The 9,004-nt window shown below is 33.9% G+C and overlaps 1 protein-coding gene across 3 annotated transcripts; it reads right to left on the bottom strand.

The window, feature by feature from the left end:
* Positions 1 to 649: 649 nt before the first annotated feature.
* Positions 650 to 7,112, bottom strand: LOC120637028 (eukaryotic initiation factor 4A). 3 transcript variants are annotated; one of them, XR_005659417.1, is made up of 8 exons: positions 6,963 to 7,112; positions 6,159 to 6,537; positions 5,715 to 5,929; positions 5,082 to 5,229; positions 4,555 to 4,686; positions 1,810 to 2,033; positions 1,521 to 1,723; positions 650 to 1,079 (listed from the first exon to the last, which is right to left on the bottom strand). XR_005659417.1 is itself a non-coding variant. In XM_039908615.1 (7 exons), the coding sequence occupies exons 1-7, from the start codon at positions 6,983 to 6,985 to the stop codon at positions 1,579 to 1,581; spliced, it is 1,266 nt and encodes a 421-aa protein (XP_039764549.1). In that variant the 5' UTR covers positions 6,986 to 7,112; the 3' UTR covers positions 1,179 to 1,578. The 3 variants fall into 3 exon arrangements, 1 of the variants encoding a protein (XP_039764549.1); XR_005659418.1 differs by having other exon boundaries at positions 650 to 983; XM_039908615.1 differs by lacking the exon at positions 650 to 1,079 and having other exon boundaries at positions 1,179 to 1,723.
* Between the last annotated feature and the right edge of the window lie 1,892 nt (positions 7,113 to 9,004).

Here is a 9,004-nt window from a genome sequence, read left to right as displayed (position 1 = left end):
ACAATGCTATTATCTAGGTGGGTATTATTTAGTGATCGATGGTATTATACTATTGTTGCAAATATTTGGTCGAAAACATGTTTTTTATATGAACTTGTTAGTTATACGTGTGATGATCGATTCTCTCGATGGCATGGGACTTATTAAGAAATCTACACTCATGTATAATGATTAGATAACTCACAAAACAACGAATTTTAAGTAGGTATATTGTCTAATATATAATAAAACGTGATTGCGTTAACGTTTAACTAATATTTAATAAAACGTACTTGCGGTAACGTATAAAACACTTGTTGCGTAAAGGCCGCTCTAACAGTATATTTAAACAACACAGCGTTTATGTTTGCCGCACTCGCAGAACGCCGAAAAAACACGCCCAGCGTGTTCGGCCGCATCCTTGTAGGTACATTTATTTTAACACGCCTAGCGTGTTCGAGCCGCACACGCGTTACGTAGTTTTAAAACACAAACGTGTTTTCAGCGGCCAACGTGTTAAAGCGTAGTACTAACAAGATTATTTAAATACCGCCTTAGTTTCTATGGCGACAAAAACATGTAACATTTTTCATATAACATATTCATGTGTACTATGCTATACTATAATAACATGTTCGGCCGAGGAGAACATGAAGGAAATAAAAGACCCTTGAATATGTAGCCTTTATGTAACATTTAGGGCAATTATTGTTATTATGGTAATTGATAATAGATTATTGAAATCCAAGTGGTATACATGAAGTGTTTGAAAATACCTTTAGTACCTAGTGTACAAACATAATTATATTAAGTTTATTATTTTTATGTCAAGATTATAATTATTAGTGTAGTTAATAAGTATGTTTTCGCACTTTAAAATAGGAACCTTAATTACCAACTTCGTATCATTCGAAGAAAATTTATTCCAAAAATATAAATAATTCGCAACATAAAACCATGTAGAAAATTAATAGCAGTATGGGAACACAGGATACATAAAGGACCTGCAAAAAGAAAGTAATGACTTAGAGGAAATTTGATTTATTATTTCCACATAGTTGTGTCCAAAGTGCGTTTCAACAGCTCAGTTGGTAGATTTTCTGTAAACAAAATTTATACATTGAATAAAAGGCCAGTGAAATTAAGGTTCCGATCGGGAATGGAGTGCTACAATTTCATTCCAATAACAATACAAAGAAGATATTTTATCATATTTATTAACCGTATTACAAAAACAGTTTACCATATTATGTACAACTGGAAAAAAGCTACAATACATCATTTCCTTCTAGTACTTTTGTGATTGAAATAGCCTCTCCAGTACCCGATGAGACCCCTCCGTAGGCGGAGGGGTCTACGCGGAACGGGGGCCATCCGGCCGAGCCGGTCCTACGCCTATATATATTAAACTTATCAAGATACGTCTATTATAGTAGTTATTATTCATTAATTAAACTAAAACCAATATCGGTCCAAAAGAAATGAGTTCCAATAAAAAATTCAGCACAGCGGTACTCAGGATCAGCTCCTAATACTCACACCGTTAAATATCGCAATAGAATGCAGGACACAAATTATAAACTGGAATGCGCCGGCGCCTTAGATGAGGTTGGCCACGTCATTGGGCATTTCGGTAATAGTTGTGTGGTAGAAGTCCTCAATGTCCTTCAACGCTCTCTTGTCAGCTTCAGTTACAAAATTAATGGCGATTCCTTTACGACCGAAACGGCCACCTCTTCCGATCCTGCGAGAACAAAAATGTGTTTTATACAGTAAAACAGAAAAAATTTGCTGTTAGTCTTAAGTAGAAAATAGAAACAGTTTAATTACCGATGAATGTAGTTCTCGCGGTTAGTGGGCAGGTCGTAGTTGATGACGCACGAGACTTGTTGCACATCAATGCCTCGTGCCAGCAGGTCGGTGGTGATGAGCACACGGGAGGAGCCCGTACGGAACTGCCGCATGATCACTTCGCGTTCGCGCTGGTCCATGTCGCCGTGCATAGCCGACACCGTAAAATCACGCTCGTGCATAGACTCGGTGAGCCAGTCCACCTTGAAACAAATAAAAACAATTCTTCAATAAAAACTTTTATATGAAAATTAAGCTTAATTTGCTATACTCCGCGAACAGTGTGATTCCTGCAAAGTAGATCTCCGGAGTGAATTTCCCCAAAGCAACGCCTGATTCTATCCAATAGCCAAAAAAATCTTCGAAAACTAAAACTTTCAAACTTCTTTAAAATGCTAATAATTTCAACGTTACTGTCATATTCTAGGTTATTTGTAGATTTGGTGCAATACAATAATGTCAATAACAAATTGGATTATTCACATATTTTGTCATTACTGATGTGAAAAGATAAAAAAAAACTATAGCTCCAAGTGCTTTTAGCATAAGTAATTTTCAAAGGTTCAAAATTGAGTCACAGGGTATTTTTAAGGGCAATGTATTATTATGTTAATATTATATGCTATAACTTGGAGGACGGAGGAGGCCTATGCCCAAAAATTGACATTCCAATTGACGTAGAATACCTAACATTGACATACAACGATTTTATAAATGACAAAGAAAAATAACAAATATAATTAAGATTAAATTTAAGATAGCAAATGATTGTAAAATTTTGACACTCACAAAGTGACTAAAATTACAAAGAATAAATGTATGAGTTACTATGTACGACTAAAAATTTGTTTTTGTCTTACAGTTGGAAATAAAAGCATTATTATTATGCTATAACTTTGCTATCCCTCATTTTTCCATCAGTGTAAACACAGTGTTACAACAAAAAGTTTTTTGATCATCGTACATAATTGTTTCATGTTAATAGTATATTCCAAGTAGCCTTTTTTATATAAAGCCAGTCGAATATTTCTTTATTGTAATAGAATGGCACTTTTGATGCATAAAATTACATTATAAATGTGTACATTGTAGTGATATAGCCATCACATCTACATTCATAAACTTTGAAGTTTAGAGGTTACTGAAGTTACAAGAATTCCGAATACAGTTGCTTCAACAAACTTAGCTTTTATTGTAATCACACTGTCATCATAAAATCGATAATTGGTAGAATTGTGTGGACGTTCAAACTAAAAACGTTTCAGTGCATAGTAACAGCAAAACACATACCATACAAGGCATTCAGCATTGGCAACAAATGAGTAGGCCATATAAATTATATTAATGTTGAAGTAAAAAGGCCACATCTTACATAACTGCTAGGAGCAGATGACCTTGGTATGTGAATCAGTGTAAGATTAGAACTACATGATGCTATTTATGTAAACATAATTTAAGCACGTTTTACTTGCTAAGCAGTCATGTTTTCAATTAAATTAAACAAAGTATATACTATATATTTGTTTTCAATGCATTATACTGCACTGCAGTCTAAATAGACTTTTTGCCTAAAAATAACTTTACATTATGACAGCTATTGAAGTATAAGTAGTTGAATACTTTTTGTAGGTCAATTTGGCAAGCTTGCTTGATTTAATTAATTTAAGAAAACCTGACAAAATTGCTGGGTCATGAAAAGTTAGGCCTATGTTATGACTGAATTTTTATTTGAAAAAAACTCAATTAATTTTATAAAAAAAATCTAAAATTGCATGAGCGTCTAACAATTTAATTAATTGACCCTGCAGGGCTAGACACAGGCAGGAGACAAAAATTATATCCCTCGGTTATATCCCCTGACAAGGGATATAATTAAAGTGTCCACCTGCTAAAGCACAGGAACAGGGAATAGAAGAAGTTTGCCCCCTTTATTATAACACATATATTATTTCCCATTTGTGCGTTCCGCTATGAAAATTGATAAAGCTGTGAGAAGATAAATTTTTATCCATTCCCCGGAGAGATAATTGTCTCCTGCCCATGCTAGCCATGCTGTAGAAATTTTCAAATTGAGCTTTTAAACTATATCAGCAATAGCGATAACACTGCACTTCATTTTGATGAAATTTGGCATAATTATAGCTAACATCTTGGTAGTGCCTGTCTATGTGATACTTATTAATCGGACGGCCGATTGGCGCAGTTTGAAGCGACCCTGCTTTCTGAGTCCAAGGCCGTGGGTTCGATTCCCACAACTGGAAAATGTTTGTGTGACGAGCATGAATGTTTTTCAGTGGTCAATTTAATATTCATAAAAATATTCCTGTCATCTCAGTACCCATAACACAAGCTACGCTTACTTTGGGGCTAGATAGCGATGTTTGCATTGTCATAGTATATATATATTAATGTGTAAACCACAGCAATAAAATTCCTGTAGGATTCAAAGAATTAACCTATGTTAATGTACAGCTTCATAGTTTCGATCCTAGGACACTATGATCCCAGGTAATCTAAGCATTCACGTGGAATTTTAATAGACAAAAATGTGGATCAAGTTGTTGCCAACAGCTAGGTGAAAAGAAATCGGAGAAGTTCTTTCTTTGACAAGATAAAGAATCAATTGCATCACCATCATCATTAACAACCCACTACAGGGCATGGGACTCATCTTAGTGCAGAATGAGAGAGTTCAGACGCCTTTGAGGAAATCATCATAAATACCTTGCGACGTGTGTTGCAGAAGATTACAGCCTGAGCGATGGATAGTGTATCATACAAATCACAAAGTGTATCCAATTTCCATTCTTCAAGCTCAATTGATATGAAGAACTGCTTTATACCTTCCAATGTTAGCTAGAAATAAATGAAAACAAAATATAAGTAACATTAATGTAAGAGTTCATTTAAAATTTTGTTGTATGTGGTGTGACAAAATACATTTTAGGCATGTTCTATCTAAAGTTCCAGGTGGGACCTAACTGATTAAGTTACATAATGCATAATAAGTTAATTTTATTATTATAGTTTTACAATATTGTATATTATTCTTATAACATTAATAATATATTATAACATAATAAGAACAGCCTGGAATTTTATTGTGCTGCCATCTGCCTAATTCAATTTTAACAACAACAATCCAACAGGGACCAAATATACAAAATATTTCATATGAAAAACATTCTAGTTAATTAACAGTTCAGTAACAAACAGACGTACATACATAAGAACTATATTTATAGATTTACCTCCTCCTTTTGCACAAGGATGCGGATAGGCTCTCTCATGAAACATCTGGAAACCTCTAACACATCATCAGGCATTGTAGCAGAGAGAAGTATGACCTGGACATCAGCAGACAGCATCTTGAATACATCATGAATTTGATCCTTGAACCTGAAATATAATGTTGGAACTACTTTTATACAGTACAAATTAATTACTAGATTTAAAAAAATCATCACCATCTAAGGAAAATTTTTAAAGTTATGTTAAATTGTTTATACACTAGAAAATATAATATAAAAGTAGGCACCCAGCATTAAAGGGAAGGACCACTACATTTTAAAAATTAATTTAAATCAATCAATAATTGTATAAAAGTTTGTTTATCTTAAAACCTGTAGAAACTATTTGATTTTAAGAATAAAAAGTAACCTGTCTTATTCTAAGAACTACAATCTAAAGACATCAAATCTATTCTGGTATTTTAAATGGGTAGGAAAAAAATATTAACAGCACATTGGTATAAAATCTAGTCTGAGGAACTTAAAAAACATCTTAACGTAACCATCCCCAACTGATGTTCTGTTGCTGCATGATTGAAGGACAGACAGGGAAACACTTATATTATTAGTAAGGAAGTAAGAAAAATAACTTACCCTCTGGATAACATCTCATCAGCTTCATCAAGGACAAACAACTTGATTGTATTGGCACGCAGTGCACGACGAGTTATCATGTCATATACACGGCCAGGAGTGCCCACCACAACGTGAACACCACTTTCCAACTGACGGATATCTTCACGCACATTGGTACCACCAATACAAGCATGGCATTTAGCATTTAAGTGGTCACCAAGAGCTATCACCACCTAAAATATATGAAATAATATCATAAATGCTAAGAGCTATCTAAACGCTGAACAGTTATGTATTATTTGTGTTTGAAACACTGACCACTTTGACTAGAGAAATCATTTAAAATGGATGAAGTTTACAAGTAAATTGAATATAATTTTTATGCAAATAATATGCTACACCTACTTTCAAATCAAATAAAATAGGATGTATAATGTGGTATAAAAATTAAGTGTAACAAACCTTTTGAATTTGTTGTGCCAACTCTCTAGTTGGAGCTAAAATAAGAGCTTGACACTCACGTACAGTGGTGTCAATTTGTTGTAGAATTGATATCGAGAAAGTGGCAGTTTTGCCAGTTCCCGACTGGGCTTGAGCTATAACGTCGCGGCCTTGGATGCAAGGCATAATAGCGCGCTGCTGTATGGCCGAAGGCTTTTCAAAACCATAGGCGTAAATTCCCCTTAACAGCTCCTCCTTCAACTTCATGTCATCGAAGCTTTCCACGACTTCATGCCAGTTAGTGTCGAGGGCGCCGCCAGGCTCCAGGCCCGGTGGTCCGTCAAAACTAACTTGTTCCTTTGATGGCCCATTTTTAGGATCCTCCGGCCAATCCTCCGATCTAAAAAACAGTAATAGAACATGTAATAATCGATATGAACAAAGTTCCTAAGATAAAATGAATAAGCAAAAATCATTAGTAAAACTGTCAAACGACATTTCATTGAACGCCCGATCCGCCCATAATTGTGATCCCAAAATTTATACCAAAAATTAAAATTCTATTTATGAAATATATCAAACTAAAGGTTACGCTCATAAAGTTTAAAATACATTAGCAAAACACGTGCACAAAAGCCGGACAAGGAATACTATTCTACCAGCGCCATGTTGGCAATCCGAGTTCGTGCAAAATGCAGTATCTAACAAAATGGTTTCGAAATCACAGTTACTGGACAGATTATTCTAATTTGTTCATTAACACGTAATTTCTTTCATAAACTTCCATTAAACACATCATTTAATAACACAAAAAACGTAACTTACCTTCTTTCAGGTGAATAAGACATGTTCCAATCGCGGTAGCTGAACGGAAAAGAACTAGCAAGGTCAAGTTAAGTTTAGGAAAAGCTTTTTTTTAATAGATCAAGAAATATGAAACAAAAGTATTTAATTGCAATATATTAATTTTAAAATATTGAAACAAAATTATTTAACACTTCAAATTTTATAAAGACTCTTTTGAACAAGAAGATGAGTAATACTAAAATTATTGGAAATAAAACGACGGAAGTAGAAGCCACAGTTCTGGAACAGAGTATATAACGTGCCATGCAGATAATAAAAGATTGACTTAATGCTTTTTACTCCATTAAAATTGAACGCGATTTCAATTTTATCCAACAACGGCAGAGTTAAGGAAGGTAATTGTATTATACCAATAGCAGCTGAAAAGGAAAATATTATTGTTACAGTAATTAATAATTGTTGAATCAAAAACAGACAATAATTTGGGATAAATTCTACATAGCACTGATCCTTTTATCGTGTTTATTAAAAATAATAATAGATTAAGAGTGAAATACACTGATTTACATAGTAAAAAACTTTATGTTTTGTATCAATAATTTAACCAAAAAAGTTTTTGTTTGTTTTGTGGTTTTCTATACCACTGCGATGGAAGACATGATATATACAAAGCTTTAATCTATAGACTATTAATTCTTTATCATCAAATACCAATTTCTTTTCTTATATCTAAATGTGTTTCCTTTTTCTTTTCATACATAGATTTAGCTGGTTTAGTGTTCAGCACGTACTTACGTGTGGCTTACAAGGTCCTGGGTTCGATTGCGTCGGGCCAAAAATTAGGTTTTACCCTCTAAAATAGAGGCCTGCGTTCCGCAACACGACAAAAAAGTTTAGTTCTTGAAAGCTGACCTAAATTATTACAGGACTATTTCAATCCTACCTTCAGTAAGTTAGATATTTGAAAAAATAATACTTAACAAATTTTTAGAACCTTTTGATGTTAATAATCTCCTTCACCCAGATCAGTATGGTTTTACTAAAGGTAGATGCGGACAACGGATGCGGATGCTAAACTGATAAAACATATCTACGATGCCTGGGAACATTCGAAGAATGCTATTGGTGTCTTTTGTGATCTGTCTAAAGCGATTCGATTGCGTAAAACATAAATCCAAATCCAAAGGGTATGCATGAAAGACAAAGACTCAGGGTTCGCCTTTCTTAATGGCTCAATTTTGCTCAATTTTGTGAAACATTTTGTGTACTGTTTGCAGATGATACATCACTCATTTTCAAGACTGATAGAAGTTAAGAAAATTATGACGAAGTAAACCGTGCTATGTTGCGTGTGTCTTACTGGTTTACTGTCAATAACTTACTTTTAAATGCTAAAAAAACTAAATATGTGGAATTTATATTACCAAATGTGAGGAAGATTGATAAAAATGAAGAAGTCCACAGTTTTTCTAAGAGTGACCTTGGATTGTAAGCTTCAGTGGGGTGGCCAGATAGATACATTAGCGGGTAAACTTAGCTTAGCTACCTATGCAGTCAGAAAAATTAGATAGTTTACAGACGTTGAGACTGCTAGGGTTGTCTATTTTGCGTATTTTCATAGTGTTATGACATACGGGATTTTCCCGTCGGGCAAGACAGCTAATATAGATACTATATTTATATTATATAAAACAGCTATCAGATCAATATACAAACTCAGATCACCGGAATCTCTCCTTGAAAAATTTAAAGAAATAGATATACTTCGCAATATATTTATAACAAAAAAAAAAGTGGATAAACAATCCACTTACTAGAAACGGTCATAAATTAGTGATATCAGCATATCGTCTTAGGAAAGTGCAGAAAACATTAGTGGGGCTGAGTATATGCTTTTATAACATGATACCGATGGTAATATTAGATTAACCTTCACATAAGTTTAAAAAATGCATAAAAACACATTTAATACATCTAGGTTGCTATACTATTGCTGAATTTCATAATGACAAGTTTGCCTTATCATACCCAAGATATCATACTCAAGATAGAACCATGAT

This window comes from Pararge aegeria, chromosome 3 (genome assembly GCF_905163445.1).
Source record: "Pararge aegeria chromosome 3, ilParAegt1.1, whole genome shotgun sequence".
In the NCBI taxonomy this organism is placed as follows: domain Eukaryota; kingdom Metazoa; phylum Arthropoda; class Insecta; order Lepidoptera; family Nymphalidae; genus Pararge; species Pararge aegeria.
This window is presented reverse-complemented; position numbering and strand designations above follow the sequence as displayed.

Bases quoted from the DNA above. Each gene is read 5' to 3' on its own strand.
- LOC120637028 (XM_039908615.1), bottom strand. From the start codon at position 6,985: ATGTCTTATTCACCTGAAAGAAG. The intron at 4,687-5,081 runs GTAAATCTATAA...ATTTATTTCTAG, and splicing joins TCCTTGTGCAAAAGGAGGAG to CTAACATTGGAAGGTATAAA. The intron at 1,724-1,809 runs GTAATTAAACTG...TTGTTCTCGCAG, and splicing joins CGCGAGAACTACATTCATCG to GATCGGAAGAGGTGGCCGTT.